A 19,363-nucleotide genomic window follows, 5' to 3' on the forward strand; every position below is an offset into this window, starting at 1 on the left:
CATGTGATGTATTGCAGAAGATACATAATAGTGGGTTGTTTGGCGTAAATACTCCGCTTACGGGCGGTAGCACCGCTTGGCTCCCGTTCGGATGCGGTATTCCCGAGCATACTCTGTAATACTCTGTAATACCGTGCAGAATCTGAGTGTTTCTCCCGCACACGCATGGTTTGTGTAAATACTCCGCTTACGGGCGGTAGCACCGCTTGGCTCCCGTTCGGATGCGGTATTCCCGAGCATACTCTGTAATACTCTGTAATACCGTGCAGAATCTGAGTGTTTCTCCCGCACACGCATGGTTTGTATGTCGTCCGTAAACACGCCCTGTTCTTAAAGAGTGAGTCCGTCCGAATGCGGAGGACACGTGGGCGTTTCTACGGGCGATGGCCGCACGCGGCAGAACACCGTGGCGTGCGGACCGCTCCGTAAGAATGCGGGAATATCCGCACCGATCAGAATAAGGGCCATAGATATGCTTCACATATCCCACTCAATCTCATCTTCAATCTCTGATTCTGGCATTACCCCTTTTACCTGGACTGACCGACCGCGCGGGTGTATATATTTTACTAGATTTCCTTCAGGGCCCTCCAACAGCGCGTAAATGGCACCTGGACGATACGCTACTCTTACAACCTTCTACCCTAACCAAACTCAGGACAACCCTCCAACACTATTTTGAGGATAATAATTCCCCCAGATATTGACCCTGGAATTATATGAGAAGCCCATAAGGCTACTCGACGAGGCCATATAATGGTCAAAACCTCTATTATGCGGAAAAAAGCAGCTCATGAGATCTCTTCTTTAGAAACTTAAATTTCCACTTTACTGGCTCAACATAAACATTCTCCCGCATCATCACTCCTCGCACAAATACACAATCTCAAAGGTCAATTAAATACTCACGTTGAGCAGCAATTACCCTGCAGAAACTGCATCAACGGTTTTACAACAAATCAAATAAAATAGACTCTTTGCTAGCTAACAAGTTAAGGCGTAAACAAGCCCTGGCCACCATGGAAAAACTTCACTCTGATAAACTGAATGGCCCACATATGACTCCCAGGTAATGGTGGAAGAATTTATAGACTTCTATAGTTCCTTATTATATGTATAACCTACAGGTACCCCCTGTTTCCCCAGGTGAATCAGACTAGGTCCAATCCTATCTTTCGAATACACCCCTGCTAGTATATCAGACAGACAACTATCTGCCTTAAACCTAGATATCACACCAGAAGAAACCATTGCTGCCATTAAATCTTTACGCCCCTCTGCTGCCCCAGGTCCTGATGGCTTCACAGCCCAATATTACAAAGTATTTGCAAAAGAACTGGAGCATATTTCGCACCAGCTTCCCTGCAAGCTAATATAATAGTGATCCCTAAACCAGGCAGGGACCCCTCGAAATGTGCTAACTACAGACCAATATCACTACATAATGTTGATCTCAAAATTTATGCAAAAATTCTAGTGACACGCCTTGCCACCTACCTTCCCCATCTAATCCACCCTGATCAAGTTGGCTTCATCCCAGGTCAACAAGCTTCAGACAACACCAGATGGGCTCTAGACATACTGTAATACACACCATCCATAATCAGAATTTGCCATCTCTAATTCTAACACTGGATGCTGAGAAGGCATTTGACCGTATTTCATGGTCTTTTTCCTTCCAGGTCCTTAGAAGGATGGGTTTTGGTGGAAAATTCCTTCAAGGTATTCAAGCCCTTTATCAATCCCCATCTGCCACTGTATCAGTCAACCGCTGCACTGCCTCACCTTTTGGCATCACAAATGGCACCAGGCAGGGTTGCCCTCTCTATCCCTTAATATTTGCACTAGTAATGGAACCCCTTGCCACAAGAATACGAAGCAACTTGGATATCGGAGGTGTGCAGGTAGGGCTGACTGAACATAAGATTGCATTATATGCTGACGATGTTCTGCTATCTTTGGGTAACCCAACTCAATCCCTGCAACCTCTACTAGCCGAAATAGATTCATACTCCCAATTTTCTGGCTATAAAATTAATTCTGACAAGACTGAAGTTCTAGACTTTTACCTCCCCGGGCCAACCAAACTGACGCTGGAGGCTTCTTTCCCATTTAATTGGCACAAGCGGAAAATTAAATACCTTGGTATCTTTTTAACTCACCAGCTATTCCAGGCAAATTTCCCCAGGGTTTTAGATCAAATTAAAACAGACCTACTAACTCGGCAAAGATGAATGTCCTTCCTAGACTCTTTTATCTTTTTCAAACCCTCTCAATCTTTGTCCCTTCAATTCCTAAGATTTCAAGCTTCCCGTTTTATTTGGGTGAACAAACACCCCAGAATCCGCCTCCAAACAATACAGCGCCCCTCACATAGTGGAGGACTGGGTATCCCTGACTTTAAACAATATTATATAGCAGCACAGTTAGCTCACTGTGTTCAATGGTGTAACCCCGAGGCAAGAAAGTTCTGGATGGATATTGAGGCTGCTGAATTGGGACTCTCTTCTGTCTTTTCCCTCCTCTGGATCCCAAGACTCAAATGATCTAAGGGTATAACCTCTCACCCAATAATGTCTCGGTCTCTATCTGTTTGGGACTACGCAAATAAAAAGTATAACCTAGCACCCAGCCCATCCCCAATCATCCCTATCCTACATAATCCTGCCTTTCCTCCGGGCATGTACAACACTGCATTCCTCCCGTGGAAAGACAGAGGTATAATGTTTCTTAACGACATCACCACAGATGAGTATTTTCCACAATTCTCTCAGATCCAAGCTGACAAAGGAATACCTACTTGGAACTTCTTTCAGTTCCTCCAAGTTAGACACCTTCACTCCACAGTGAAGTCTATTGTCACCAACAGGCCCTTAACTACTTTTGAGGCACTATGCTTTCGTCGGTCCACCACTAGAGGACTAATCTCTCTTATATACACATTACTCATTGATAAATCCACCCCCCAACTAGCCACTTCTGAAAAGGCCTGGGGTACAGACTTAAATGGTTCTTTAAGTGATGAGGATTGGACAGAGATATGGGGCAACGCTGTCTCAAGTTCTATATATGTCAAAATTAAGGAAAACACCTAAAAACTGCTTTATAGGTGGTATTATGTCCCCTCTAGACTTCGCAAAATATACTCCAATGTATCGGACAGATGTTGGAGAGGATGCAATGCCGCGGGATCATTCATGCATATCTGGTGGACATGCCCTAAGATAGCCGATCTATGGAAAGAGGTCATCCAATATATAGAAAATCTACTACTTGCACCCATTCCAAATGACCCCAAATATTTTCTCCTACCACTGGATGTCCCAACCCTATCCAAGCCTCAAAACAAAATGATGCGTCATGTTTTTTCTGCGACCACCTGCCAGATCGCGATGGATCCGAAAAAGCTGGTGGCTCCATCCTTGCACTCCATTATATTCCGCATAAGGCATGTGTACCGCATGGAGTATATGACGAGCATCCTTAAACACTCCTCTGAAAAATTCAACTCTGTTTGGACGCCTTGGGCTTCCCTCCTGCAGATCACCTCCCCTTGCACTATGATACCGAGCCTTGTTGACTGACCCCCAATATACTATTGCTATCATCATATTCCATCGAGGACGCACCCGTTCCTTTTTCTTTTCCTTAAACCTTTCTTCCTACCTCTATTCTCTTCCTATTATACCTCTTAGTCTCTTTCTCTTCCCTTTTTAACTTTTCCTCTTCTCACAACTTTTTCTTATATCTTTATAAAATTGTTAAAAAGAATCACGTTTTTTACTGCACCACAACTGATTTTTTTCCACTTTATATGTGTACTTTTATGCTTCTATGTTATGGAGCTAGTTCTATTCTGTATCCTAATTCACCAATAAACATATTTTGAAGAAAAAAAAGAAAACCCGTTCATGTAGACTTTTTAGCTTGTGTCGACCTTCTGTCATTGTCGACCTAGGGAATGTCGACCATACTTAGGTGTCAATGTCGACCATTAGTGCTTAACCTAGTCATTGTTGACCTAGACATTGTTAACCCCAGGACCGGATACTGCCTAATCAGTCACTGATCATGTACATGAATGGAAGTACAGATACAGATGGCGTGCCATATGTCCTGAGCTGGCGCAGGCTGGCGGACAGATACAGATGGTTGCGTGCCATATGTCCTGAGCTGGCGCAGGCTGGCGGACAGATACAGATGGTTGCGTGCCATATGTCCTGAGCTGGCGCAGGCTGGCGGACAGATACAGATGGTTGCGTGCCATATGTCCTGAGCTGGCGCAGGCTGGCGGACAGGAGCTCCATCTGACAGGGACATGTGAGTGTCTCACACTCTCGTACGTCCCTGTCAGAGATGGGCAGGGAGTGGGGGCTGTGGGGGAGGTGAAGGAGGCGGGCGGCAGAGGACTCTGATGACGTCTCGTACACGCAAGCCCCCTTCTGACGCCTGGTGCGGGGCAACGATTGGCGATTCTTTCACCCAATTTTTCCTAACTCACCGTCTCTACCTTGAGAAGGTCATTGTTCCTTTCATTTCAGCTTCTTCCCTGTGATATATTTCTTCATCGGACATCCCTTTCCATAATTATTACCATCTCTATCTACAGTCTTTAGAATTAGTTTTGTCCATAGTCCATTCCTGTATACAGACTCGGACTGGGCCACCGGGGAGCCGTGGAAATCTCCGGTGGGCCCTACCAATTCTAAGCCACGCCCTCTTGCGTGTGGGCGTGACCTGCAGCCCCGGAATCAGTTTATATATCGGCTGTATTATCTGACCTGGGCCACCCAGCTGTAGACTGCGAGTGGTAGGCTCTTGCGGCCTGCGCTGTATGTGGGATTGGGGATGATGTCAGCTGGGGGGGGTGGAGCTGTAGCCGCTCAGTGTCCCTCCCTGCACAGAAGCGGCAGGCTTGGTCAGGGACTATCAGTACAGCATCACTGATTTCAGTGTGCTGTAGCCAGCAGGAGAGAGATTTGCTGCGCATAGGGCTGCACAGAGATGCCGGGCAACAGGCTCTGTCAGAGAACATCATGTATCAGTGTACCCAAAGTAACCCACGCAGGGAGGAAAGGGGGTGGGCTAGAACTCTCTGATGGACCACATGGTTTTTTTAATGCTGACACCTGCGATCATAGCCCCCCCTCCCCCTCGGTGGCACTTTACCCAGTATAAGTATGAATGAGAGCAGCAGTACATGTATGTATGTATAAATGTATGGGAACGTTAGTGTATGTATGAATGGGAGCGTCAGTGCATGTAGGAATGAGAGCGACAGTACATGTATGTATGAATGGGAGCGTCAGTGCTTGCATGTATGAATGGGAGCGTCAGTGCATGTATGTATGAATGGAAGCGTTAGTGCATGTATGTATGTATGTATGTATGGGAGCGTCAGTGCTTGCATGTATGAATGGGAGCGTCAGTGCATATATGTACAGTATGTATGAATTGGAGCGTCAGTGCATATATGTATGTATGAATGGGAGTGTCAGTGCATGTATGTATGTATGTATATACTGTATGTATGTATGAATGGGAGTGTCAGTGCTTGCATGTATGAATGGGAGCGTCAGTGCATTTATGTATGTATGAATGGGAGCGTCAGTGCATATATGTATGTATGAATGCGAGCGTCAGTGCATGTATGTATGTATGTATGTATGAATGCGAGCATCAGTGCATATATGTACAGTATGTATGAATTGGAGCATCAGTGCATATATGTATGTATGAATGCGAGCATCAGTGCATGTATGTATGTATGAATGGGAGCGTCAGTGCATGTATGTATGTATGTATGAATGGGAGCATCAGTGCATATATGTACAGTATGTATGAATTGGAGCGTCAGTGAATATATGTATGTATGAATGGGAGTGTCAGTGCATGTATGTATGTATGTATGTATGTATGTATGAATGGGAGCATCAGTGCATATATGTATGTATGAATGGGCGCGTCAGTGCATACATGTATGTATGAATGGGAGGGTCAGTACATGTATGTATGAATATAAGTGGCAGTGCATATAGGAATGAGAGCAGCAGTGTATGTATTGTACTTAAATTGTAGAATGCATAATATGTGTCCTTTGTGGATACGCTCCTCACATTGATGACCACACCTACTACCAGTGGTTGACCACAGCCCTTCAGTGGGCCCCTGCAGCAACATTTCCCTGGTGAGCCCTTAATGCCCCAGTCCGACACTGCATGTATATCATTTTCTCCTCTTCCATACAATTTGTGGACAGAGTTGAGGATGTGCCGGGTAATACTTTACACACTGCTTGCAGAAGTGTATAGGGGAGAGAATTAATTATATCATAATTGGGGAGAATTCAGTGTAGGCAGCTGCTTTGCACCCAGCAAATTGAACTCTCCCTAGCTTCTGCATAAGCCACCATATACACCCCTTATTTTTATATACATTACTGTCTTTCTCCAGCTCTCACAGGATCAAACTGCTGTTCTCTCACAAGCATTTTCTTGCAAATTAATTGTTATGGTGTACTACAATTTGCTCTACAGTAGCTCAACTAAAAACTGTTGTGTGCAATATTATGCAAAATTTGAGGGGAAATAGGGGTGCCAGATGCGTTGCCATTGCCGATTGCTACAATCAATCACATGAAAAGCGGCCGAATTGCATGTGATTGAAAGCAAAGCGTGGTCCCATGCAAGTCAATCCGGTTGCAGAAGTGATCTGTTGGATCACATCTGAGCCAGACAGGCTTGGCTGGGATCGCATGCGATAAATCGTATGCGAAAGGACCGCATACGATATATCGTATGTGACACTGCTGTTCCGAAGTGTGGATTGTGAACAGCTTCACCGCTCAGAGAAGTCGCCTTAGTGGACGGGGGCTTTTAGTGAGGGAATTGCACATTCGTGGGAATATGAAAAAAAATACTCTCTTTGTTCCTTTATCGGATGTCCTGTTTGTGAGATGACTCTGTCATGTCCTCAGATCACCTCATACGACTGATAATAAACACTCTCACTTGTTCACACTCAAGCGAGAGCTGCACTTATGCATCACTAAAATGCCTTGATTTTTGTCTCCCTTGTTTGGAACCAGAGGCTAATCAAGCAGGTTTCCTGGTAACTATCCCTGTGTTTACCAGAGCTAAACAGCTGTTAAACAGCTTTTTATGTTGTTCTTCAAAAGAGACAACTACTGTAAGTGAGAAATGTCAGTTTATAATAATAATGAATGTGAAATATACAGATCAGCTCCAATACTGTTTTCATACAATTACTAGACTCAGGGTTGTATCACACAACACTTTTCACTCCATATGATCTCAATGTATTGAAACAATCCTAATATTTTCCATGAGTAATTATGAGAGGAGGACACAATGTGTCCCAATGCCTCTTTGATGTCACTGACAGAGAATTTAGGCGTAGATTGATTCACAGCGAGGGACCATTTGTGGGTGGTAATGGAGGGTGGTTGGAGTGTGTCGTAATTGTTTTATATGAGTGTTGTAGCCAGAAACTGCATCTTTATATGCAATATACATGTCGGCAACATCTTCATTATGACTATTCAAAGGGTTACTTGGTAGGCCAATAATCGACTGATCTGCATCGAATGCTTATTTGCTTAGATTTATAGACACCAGGGGTGTCTCAATACTAGCATGCACTATGACAGGTGTACAGGGAAACTCCCTAGTGGGCCTCACAGTCAGGTCAGGTGACATACATACATGCTGTGACAGAAGAGGGCACATGGAAAAATACCTAGTGACTGGGGGGCGTGGAGGCATTCACATTGGGGACATGGCAACATATACGCTGGTGACTGGGGAGACAGACAGATCTACAGTGTGAAGCAAAAGGAGCAGGGCAGGGGCAGAAGTGCCTAGACAGAACCGGGCACATATGGGAGGAGTAGCACAGTCATACCAGAAATGCTAGCTGTTGGATTTTTCATATACAGTAGAGAAGCAGTGGAGAAAGTTCTTCCATGTAGCCTGGAGGCAAGATATAAGCTGGTGGGGATCACTGCTAAATGGGAAATATTTCATAAAGCTGTTCAGGCTCCAGAAACAAGCTATAGGACAGGTGTGTTCCTAGAAGAAAACTAAGAAGCTTCTTTTTACATAATGTACTGTTCCACTTCCATAAGTAAGTCCACTTCTCATACAACTTGTGATCAGTGTAGCAATAGCCCCAGCTGTCCCTGCAGTGGCGTGGAATTGCTGGGTGGTTTTATGGTTCTGTAGGGCTATTGCTATGCCACTGCCTGGACATGCACATACTTGTCTGCAGTCCCATCATACCTGCTCCCATTGAAAATGTTCCTCCCAAAAGCGGTGCTTCCAGAGAGGAGACAGTTATTAAGGCACATTTTTAATGGGGGCAGGTGCGACAGACCTGCAGCTGTAGACGGTGGTGGGGGGAGGTTCCCTGGCAATGAACCAAACTGAGCAGATACCATAAGGGGGCACTTGAAACTTTTAGGGGAGGCACCTAATTTATAGTTATGCCAATGCCCCCGTTAAATCACCCTCACCACAAAATATAGTAAAAAAAAAATTTCAGTCGGAGTGATTTGCCGGTTCCCATCATATGCGCCCATGTTGAACTCTTAACATAGGCTCTTATGGTGGGAACCGCCCAGAGATGCCCATGTTAATTTCTTAACATGGACATCCATAGAGAGTTGCACAGCCTATTGAGCTTTCCCCATTATAGGGTGAGGAGATTCCTATTGACTGACGTCAGAGGGATCCCCTCAGTCTCAGGGAGGGCTCCTCAGATATGCATAAATGCAATACTAATAAATACAGCCTTGGTGTGCTAGGTATAACCCTGGCTTCAGCCCTGGATGGGGGGGGGGGGGGGGGGGGGCGGCGGGGGGTTGTAGCCCTTTTGAGCCAGGGACTCCGGACAGGGTTGACCAGTCAGGTGATAATGTAACAGCTGGGGGAGCTTTTATGAAAAAAAAACTTTTACAGCTGTCAGTGGTTCAATTAAATAGAGAGATAGTGATATGGAGAGATGTATATATTGTATTTAGAAACGAAGGCACTCACAGGTGACTTTAAAATAAAGCCCCTCTTATGGAAAGTACATTTTGGCCCAGAACAGCTTCCTAATGGTTCCTGCTGAATAATAGCACTGGTCCAACACTGTACAACCTTGTATACTGTATATAATCCTTTCTGGTGGATTATCTCTTAGAAAACATAACAGTATAAGTTCTAAGACATCTCTTATCATGGACTGAACTACTGGGCCCACAATTTATCCACATTTTGAGAACTAGTAGACCTGTAGACAGAGTTTGTTTTTGCAGCTCCCTTCACCTGGGGTCACATCACTGAGTATCATAACTTTCCCATGTCATAAGACTGGAATTGACAATTAGTCAAGGAAATAATATGCCCATCTTTCATCCAGTCAAAACAACACTTTGTTTATGGAAACACCTCGGATTACTTTATTTATTGGATTTAATGAAACACAAATATCATTCTAATTAAATTAATATAGACAATATCCAAAAGTAATATACATTTTTGGCTTAAAAACAGGCCACTCTGCCAGTGACAACATTCCATTTCCCAACTAAGTGACTCAAAGAAAACGGGATGCGGTCATCTATTAGAATGAACTTAGGTCTACAGTCATTAGGTCGACCCCACTAGGTCGACTGGCAGGAAGGTCGACCTGACTTAAGGTCGACATTGGCCAAGGTCGACATGACTTAAGGTCGAATTTGCATAAAGGTCGACATGAGGAAGGTCGACTGGTCATAAGGTCGACATGGGTTTTTCACTGTTTTTTGAGCCGACATGTGCCGACAGGCGGTATTTCATGCCCTACCATCCACTAGGGCGTGGTGGGAGAATAAAATAGTGTGCCGAGCGCAGCGAGGCACCGTGCCCGAAGCATTGCGAGCGATGCGAGGGTCCGATTCTCATTGCCAACTGTGTCCATGTCGACTGTGTCGACATTCGGATCAAAAAACAGTAAAAAACCCATGTCGACCTTATGACCAGTCGACCTTCCTCATGTCGACCTTTATGCAAATTCGACCTTAAGTCATGTCGACCTTGGCCCATGTCGACCTTAAGTCAGGTCGACCTTCCTGCCAGTCGACCGAGTGAGGTCGACCTAATGACTGTAGACCTAAGTTCATTCTGACAGATGTCCCGATTCCAAGAAAACACATGTAAAACAAAATGTATATACTAATTGTTGCATTAAAATGATCATTGTGGGTGAGTGGATCCACCCAAACCCCGATGGAAGACAGAGCTAATCTTGTGCTTGTCATATACAGTATAAACACAAATGTTGGCTGTCATTTTGTCACTAAATCAATGTGCCATTTGCTTACAGCAATGTACTCTGGGGAATTATTCAGAAAATCGATCTGTTTCTCTTTCATGCAGAAAGAAGAAAAGGCAATGATTGCAAAGATGAACAGACAGAGAACAAACTCCATTGGACATAACCCAGCTCACTGGGGAGTGGAGCGGAATTTCTACAACCACCTGGGAAACAATCAAGTATCAAAAGAAATGAAGAGAATGGTATGTGGTTTATTGACAGTGCCCCTGGCCTCTGGGGTCCAACCGAAGTACCTTGTAAGATCATAAACCATATGCATACAGTACATACTGTTCATGGTTATAGATTCCAGAGCACTGTATAAAGTACACTTAGGGCCAGATGTATCAAGCTTCAAAAAATTAAATAGTGGAGAGTGATAAACAACCAGCCAATCAGCTCCTACTGTATCTGTCATTTTTCAAACCCAAACTGTAACATGACGGATAGGAGCTGATTGGCTGGCTGTTTGTCACTCTCCACTTTATCACTTTTTGAATCTTGATACATCTGGCCCTTTCTATGTTGCCATCCTCTGAGTTAAGGCCCCCATACATTAGGACCTGATTTCCCCTGCAACTCCCCGGGAGGGGGACACACGATTAGGCACTTGATGTGCCAAGTTTTGCATATGATAAATCACATGTGATTTATGTGCAACTCCCGGGGAGCTGCAAGGGGTGAGCCGAGTGGTGGATGCTGGGGAGCTTCAAGGAAGAGCCGGGCAGGGTGAGCTGACAAATAGTCAGCAGGTGGGGGACACCGGTGAGTCAGCCAGGAGAAAGGGTCGCAAGCTGTGTAGGAGGATCAGGCAGCCGCAGCTGCAAGGAAGAAAACCCCAATACAAACGAATGGGCAGCCAGGGATTGGCTGAGAGCTCTCTGTCTATGGGGCTGTATGGAACATTCTAATGGGCTATAAGGGGCATTATATGGGATGCATGGAGCATTCTATGAGGTTGTATTGAGCATTCCATGAGGTTGCATGGAAAGTTATAGATGTAGCTGTTGGGAGAGTTTTACATGCAAGTTTGGAGAGTTCTATGGGGCAATATGGAGAATTATTTTGGATTGTTTGGAGAGTTCTATTAACTGAGAATTGTGCAATAGAGCTGCTTGGGAAATTTTATGTGGCTGTTTGCAAAATTCTATGTGTATATAAAATCTATGGCTGCATGGAGAGATTTTTTTATGACTGTATGGAGAGTTCTATGGACTGTATGGAAACTTATACTTGTTTTAAGTTTTGTTTGAGGCTTACATTTGTTATTCTGAAAAGGGTTTATTTAGGCATTTTACCCTATGAGTTTTTACTTGGTTACTACTGTCCAAAAACTAAAAGGAGCTTAAAGCAATTTCCCTGCTGCATATACTGTAAATACATCTATTCTAGTAAGCAAATATTCATATAAGATAAGATATGATTATTCTTTATCTTCTTTTACACAAAAGAGAAACCGTCATTTATGAAGCAAGAAAAGTACATTATATTTCATTGCAATTGTGTGTAGATTTGCATGTTTGTGTTTCCATGGTTACACTTTCTTTAAATAATGCATCTACTTCAAGCGTGGAAAATCATTTTGTGTCTAATGGAGCTGTAAAATCAGGGTCTTTTATAAATATCTTTGTGACTGCTGAGAAATCAGAGAATAACTTCAATTTGCTTTATACATTGTCCACGTTTTGGAGAATGTGCACACTCGTATCTGTGCACAGCGTCTCACTGGCGCATAACAGATGCTTTACAGTACGTCACAGAGGCTTACATACTGCAACACTCTTTCTTTTTGCTTTGTGAATGACTGCTAGATAAATATTTCAGAAGCATTTCTGTACTGCATGTGAAATGGGGTCCCTTGGCGATGGGCTGCAAGCTTAAATGCATTGATCAATTAATGAACTAAAACCCCATTATTTATTTAATTGATTATTTGTATGTTAAGGTGAGTTAGTTTATTATGGTGAGAGCTGGCCCCCCTGCATTTTTATTTACTAGAGTGTGTGGTCACAGGCCACCGCACCCCATCCTGGGAAGTGTTGGAGTTGTTTGCACCCCATTCTTAGGAATACCAAATACTGGTAGTATTGCTCTGGTGCTCTTCTGATGGTAATTGTAGATAGTGACGCGTGAAGGCACTCGGGGTCTTAGAAGAAATAATGATAAAAATAAATGTTATTTCTTCTAAGACCCCGAGTGCCTACACACATCACTCTGTCTCTATATATATATATATATATATATATAAAATATTCTGGAACAAAGTAGCACTCCTCAGACTTCTTAGCAGGTAAAACTTAGTCCTTTATTTAAGGTGCCCAACGGCGTTTCGGGGCGTACCCCCGTCTTCAGGGACAAGCAGTCCCTGAAGACGGGAGTACGCCCCGAAATGCCGTTGGGCACCTTAAATAAAGGACTAAGTTTTACCTGCTAAGAAGTCTGAGGAGTGCTTCTTTGTTCCAGAATATTGCATTGGGTTGTTGTATCAATCCTAAGGAGGCACCCCAGCAGGATACATAAGTGGAGAAAGTGAGTGCCGGTTTTTTGTCCTCTATATATATATATATATATATATATATATATATATATATATATATATATGGAAACATTACATCCAGAGGACATAGATGAGGCAGCACTCCTTTAGAAAATACAATAGAACTTTTAATTCATATGGCAAAAGTTCATAGCCAGAGGGGACTGGGATGCAACTGATAGCATTACAAAGGCATGATAATCAGTGGATATAATCACCAAAGCGTAGCATAATCAGGCAGCAGTCAACGGAGCCGTTTCGGCTTATACAGCCTTCATCCTGGTCAGTCCAGGATGAAGGCTGTATAAGCCGAAACGGCTCCGTTGACTGCTGCCTGATTATGCTACGCTTTGGTGATTATATCCACTGATTATCATGCCTTTGTAATGCTATCAGTTGCATCCCAGTCCCCTCTGGCTATGAACTTTTGCCATATGAATTAAAAGTTCTATTGTATTTTCTAAAGGAGTGCTGCCTCATCTATGTCCTCTGGATGTAATGTTTCCATAAAAATTATTTTCAAAAGGATCTGCACCCGTCCAAATTCCAAGTATTAATGAGTGCTATCCCCACAAGTTTCCATATATATATATATATATATATATATATAGGCAATCAGATTTAGTCCTTCCTATTAATAACAATAATCATTAAACAAAGCTTATATTTAGAAGCACAGAAGAGAAAACATAAGCTGATTTACACTATCCCGGTGAGACAGAGGCTGGCATCCAGAGATATCTGTGTCATACTAACTGGCTCAGTACATGTAGCTTCAGTTTGTATGGTTTTTAATGTTACTGAATGTCCAATATACTTTTTACTATTTTATTCAACAAATCATGCAAATTTTGTTATTAAACAGTGTTATTTGTCCTGTGATATATCCTGAAACACACCATTTTTGTATTTATTTCTTTTTTTTGCAGGGATTTGAAGACCCAAAAGATAAGTAAGTTGAAATGTTTATTTTTTAGTCTTTTATTTTATTTTGGATGTCCTGAATAAAAAAATATATTATATATCCTCCTCAAATGTTATTTTTTTAACTCTTTATTATTTATATATTTAATAAAGAACAATATAGTGAACATAGTAGAAGTAGCTACTGTTAGAAAAAAAAGTTTTACAAATGGTTTATGCAGATATACATAACAGCATACCCCATACCACACTACCAACTGCCACAGCATTATGGGCCACCTTCGTTTAAAAAACGTTTTTGGTAACTTAAGGTGCACATACACGGTAGAATTGCTGGGTGCGATGAGATGCACCCGTAACACATCTCATCGCACAGCTCAAAAAGTATGTGCTGCACTTTTTGTACTAGATCTCATCTCATCTCATTGCATTGCAAAACCTATGCAATGCGATGCGATCTAGTGCAAATTGGATACAATAATTGTACCGTGTATGCGCACCTTAAATCAAATATGAAAACCATAAACCTACATCACCCTAAACAAGTGACCCATATAAATCCACAACAACCCCCTGTTTATAAAGCATAATACCACTAGATTGCAGGCCTCTATCAGGAATCTAACAACATTCAGTTCCTAACACAAGGACAAGAATACCTGGATTATAAGCAGTGAGCACCCATTCCAAATATGTTCAAACTTCACCACTACAGGCAATATTTAGATGCCACTCCTGCTGGATGGTAGGAAGCACCAGTGACAGTCACTTGTGAGTCTATGGGCAGTATTCAATGAGCATTTTGGCGATGTGCAGCGAATCCTGTTTAGGATTCGCTGCACATTCGCCACTGCTCGCTGCGTTCCGGAGCCTCGCCGGCTCCAGTATTCAACGAGTCAGGGGCTCACTGCCCCTGACTGTCGAATTTTAACTCCTGCGGCGATGCCGCAGGGAGCCCGAGGACGGCGGCAGGCAGGGAGATGGAAGTCTCCCTGCCTGCCCCAGAACATTTGTGGGGGGGAGGTGGGCTCCCCGGGTGCCAGGCAGCACAGGCTGCCCCCCGGGGGTGCCAGCAGGGGACTGGGTATATTCACTACACCCGATCATGCATATGTAATGATCGGGTGCAGCGAATATATAAATATCTAATGAGCGGCTCGGCTCCGGCCCCCTGCTGGCTGGTCTGTGTAAAAATATATATATATATTTTTTTTTTTATTTAATATATATTCATGTGCTTACAGCACATTAATAAAAATAGCATGCCCCTCCTCAGAATAAAATTCCTGATTTTTTTACACCAAATGTAAAAAAACAAAACACTTTATTTTAAAAGTTCACATTCCACTTCACCATAAAAAGATAGCGATTGCTACTTGGTGAATCATGGCGAAAAAAACCTTGAAATGTATTCGCCATCTGGTCATTGAATAGGGTGATTCACCGTTTTAGTCAAAAATTCGCCTTACAGCACAAAATCGCCATAAAAACATGGCGAATCAGCCTCATTGAATACCGCCCTATAAGGTATGCTATATCTATCCATAGCATCCTCATCTCGTGAAGCTAAACAGTGTGTGAAATACTTGAGGAATGCTAACAGTTAACAGAACCAGTAGATCTTTATACAAGAATGCATATACAATTGGGCAGTCCCATAAGAAGGGATCAATATGAAATCCAGGCGTTCGGAATCCCTGCAGTCGAAATACCGATGCTGGAATCCCGACCGCCACAATGCCAACAAGGGGGGGCCGTGGATCGCCCCCCTTGCGGGTTCACTGTACTCACCACGCAGCGGGCCCGGTTCCTTGCTTTGCTCGACACACTATTTTATTCTCCCCCTATAGAGAGACAAAGTGCCGGCATTGCAGCGGTCGGGATTCCGGCGTCGGGATTTTTGACCACATCCCCATAAGAAGTACCATGACTTTTGGGATAGACATCAGATGCTCGACCCCCAAATTTCTTCAGATGGACTGGGTTTTCCTCCAGGAACTCTTACAAACCCCATTCCTTACTCACATTGCCAGACTGTCCTTCATATAACCTCTCGAGTCACTCCAATCATAAAGGCTAGACCAATGATAATTAGGAGAGGAGGAGGTCTGTGTACAGTCTCCTACATTCAGGCCTCCACCTCTCTCTTGGCCACAGCGCTGCAAACTGCACAGCACAGTAGAGTCTGAGCACTAGAGGGCGCTGTGGCCATTTTTTGGTACGATTCTGGCAGCACTGATGCCTTCACCGCTGGACACAGGAGGGTTAGGTATAAAAAAATGGGTGCAGGGTGTCAGTGTGGGTCAACCTGTGACTTAGGGTCATGTGCATTGTGTACTTTGCACCCATTATAAATACACCACTGCCAATGAGAAACCACAGAGTGATCATATTTTTTAATACAATTAAACCATATAATCTAAATGTTGGAGGCCCAAAGTTGGGACCTGGCTTGCCAAAGGTGTGCTCAAGAATTGTGTAGGTCTTGGTAGGGTTGGGGGGGCCTCAGTGTCATCTTTTGGTGGTGTCCCCAGTTTTCCCAGAGCAGCTGGGAAGCCCATGGCTTCCCTCCCGGCACTACTAGATGCCATGCAGATGGCATCTATTCAGTGACTACTGGCACTTTGCAGAGCAGAGTGATCACTAATTCTGTGTTTTTATTGTACTTATTGAGATTTTCAACAGATAAACAATTTGAGCCCCTTAGACATACTGTAACAGGTAGAGCCCCTTAGACACACTGCACCAGGTATAGGTATATACACTATGCCCTGGTGGCCATTACTATTAAAATGACGTGCACCCTCACCCTGCAGCCTGCGTCTATCACACTAGCACACTCCCTCACCCTATGGACTGTGTCTCTCACTCCCTCACTGACAGACTCCCTCACCTCATGGCCTGTTCTCTACCATGCTGACATGCTCTCTGCGGTCTGCGCTTTATCACACTGACATGCTCCTTTACCCCACGGCATGCGCTCTATCACACTGACTCGCACCCTCACCCCGTGGTCTGTGCTCTATTACACTGATGCACTCCCTCACCCTGTGGCCTGCGATCTACACACTCCTTCACTGTACAGCCTGAATTGTATCACACTGATGCACTTTCTCACTAAATACCTGCGGTCTATCACACTGATGCACTTTCTCACAAAATACCTGCGGTCTATCACACTGATGAAAGAAGGGGGGATGAAATACTGCGCTCAATTTGATGTTGTTATGGTTTTCAGGCGCTGCTGAGACTTAGGGGTTTCCCAAACCCTTCTTGGTTTATCTATGGTACAATTTGGGTGGGCTACAGCGCTGCCTTTTGTGTTGTATGAAATCTGTTTTGGTGTTTTAGTGTGTGTATAAGAATTTGAGTGGAACAGTGGTGTAAAGTTGAGTATTTTATTGCTTATAAATTTGGTTAAGTGAGGAATATTGGGTGTTCTTTTACTTGGTGTTTCACGGTACACCTATTTGGGGTACCTCATGTGGGGATTTTTCCAGTGCTGTGTCACTACAGGGAGATTCCCGACAGGGGTTCAGGCGATCCTCTTAAAGGATTCCTTTATCTCTGTAGGTCCCTTGTGTGGGATCTATGGTATCTCTGTGTGATGTGCAGTGGAAAATGTTCAAAGGTATCTGTTTAATTGTCTGAGAAGCGGGTCAGAAAGTAGCCTTGGTGGGCTTCAGGCAGTTCGGAGAACTCCTCTCCAATCCCATATGCTAGGTAGCCTATGTCCTTTCTGATCTCCGTTTCTGTGGTGATTGTCACAAATCGTCTGTGTTTTCACACTCGCTTCACTGAGTACTTTGTGTGGGGTAGTCACAGTGGGAGAGAGCCTGTATTGGGATAGTCTCAGTGGGAGAGAACTTAGGCACATGCCTATGAGATTGTAAAGGGGCCAATAAGATCACCTGAAGCCACACAGGCTCTCTCCCACTGAGACTGATTGGCTGGTCAACGTAGCTTCAGACTTGCTTTTTTCTTTAGAGTGTTTTTCATGTGATAAGCTCCGACCGGTCGGATACTCGTGCGAGGCATACGCCCAGCAGTTGTTGTCACTACCCACATGCATGCCCCAATTAACGCCCAGTTTTGCCCACTTTTGATGCCTCACCCTGTGATACACCCACATTACGCCCACTGTGTCCGACCATGCACGGCTTAGTTTTATATGCTCGCTGTGTTTCATCTTTGCACGGTGGTGGGCGGCCGCACATGCGCAATGTGACCGGTACGCATGCGCAGTGGGCTGAAAAACGTGATCCATCCAAATTCTTATCAGTCCGACTCAATCAGAATAAGGGCCCTAGACCTCATGAGGCCCTAGGCAAGATACTGGTTTGGGACCATCTGTAAACAATCCATACCACTATATTTTTGCGGCTGATTGCAGGTGGCATTGATAGAGTACCTTGGTGCACAGTCAACCTGTAAATGCTTAGTTGCATAAACATCATCATTGCATACATATATCAGGCTCTAGGTCTTTTGGATGTAGGCTTATTACTTGTGTCACACTTAAAGTAGTCAGACTGCCTACATACAGTGGATGAAACCATTTAGTGCTTCCAAATATTTTTTATCCTATTAAAAAACATCAAAGGAACTTTGGGAGTGTGGGCAGGTTCACGTGATGTCATAACATCATGCATAGGTCCCACAATGCTCTTCTAGAAACGTTTTGTGTGAGCCACACTCCCACATCTACACTGGATGGATATCTTTATGGGGCCCTTGGGACCTGCTGGATCCTTGGCAAGGAAAAAGGTTGCCTTGTGCAAAATCCACCTGGGGGTATACAGTACTCACCAATTACCTGGGTTTTTTGGCAGTGGACAAGGAGTATGAGTCTCTGACTACAATGTAGCTTTTTTCCAGTTTTGTTCCAAGCTCCATGCACAGGCTCTGGTCCTAATTGAAACCTGATTGCAGGGAACATTTTGGGGCTGATTCAGACCTGCTCGTTGAGCATCGAATGCAGCCCCGTCTCGGATGGTGGGGGTGTGGGCATGCACATAGTCATTCATGGGCAGACACAAAGCCCCGGAGTGAATGCCCTCACTAAGTTTTTCGCTCGTCGGGGGAATTAGCAAAATGATAGACAGGCATGTGGCAGTCAGGGTGGTTTGCCCAGAGTTTCATGGCCACATCCACAAAAATGGTGGGTGCACCTATAGAAACGCTGGGCGGATCCTCGCGAATACAGACGTACCCCTGTCTGCTTGGGATGTGTGGATGATGTCACATGATATCAGCACCCGCCCCCAATTTGCACAAGAATGGCCAGAATAAAAGTTGGTCCATGCTTACTTTTATCTGAGTAGAGAAGAGAAATCATTCTATGGTTTCTATGGTAACCATCAAATGATTTCTCCTCTGTGTGGACGCATGCGTACACATCCGCTCGATTCGTGTCATGAGGATTCAGTTGGCACAAGGCAGAGTTTACCTGCTTGCTAGGCAGCGAATATACGCAACCTAGTGAGCAGGTCTGAAATGAGCCCTTTGTTTGCAAACACCTGACACATCAAGGAGTGGCACTGC

The 19,363-nt window shown here is 44.1% G+C and overlaps 1 protein-coding gene and 1 long non-coding RNA gene across 3 annotated transcripts in view; one reads left to right on the forward strand and one right to left on the reverse strand.

Annotated features, from left to right (window-relative positions):
* The window catches only part of ADCY5 (adenylate cyclase 5), a 411,020-nt gene that overhangs the window by 301,198 nt on the left and 90,459 nt on the right, over positions 1-19,363 (forward strand). For both annotated transcript variants that reach the window (XM_083153598.1, XM_083153599.1), the window contains exons 8-9: positions 10,422-10,562; positions 13,825-13,847. In XM_083153598.1, coding sequence (XP_083009724.1) covers positions 10,422-10,562; positions 13,825-13,847 — 164 coding nt within the window. The remainder of the gene's footprint in view (positions 1-10,421; positions 10,563-13,824; positions 13,848-19,363) is intronic.
* The window catches only part of LOC146020458 (uncharacterized), a 58,251-nt gene that overhangs the window by 13,480 nt on the left and 25,408 nt on the right, over positions 1-19,363 (reverse strand). The window lies entirely within an intron of this gene.

Source organism: Crinia signifera, chromosome 7, assembly GCF_055691185.1.
Source record: "Crinia signifera chromosome 7, ASM5569118v1, whole genome shotgun sequence".
Classification (NCBI taxonomy): domain Eukaryota; kingdom Metazoa; phylum Chordata; class Amphibia; order Anura; family Myobatrachidae; genus Crinia; species Crinia signifera.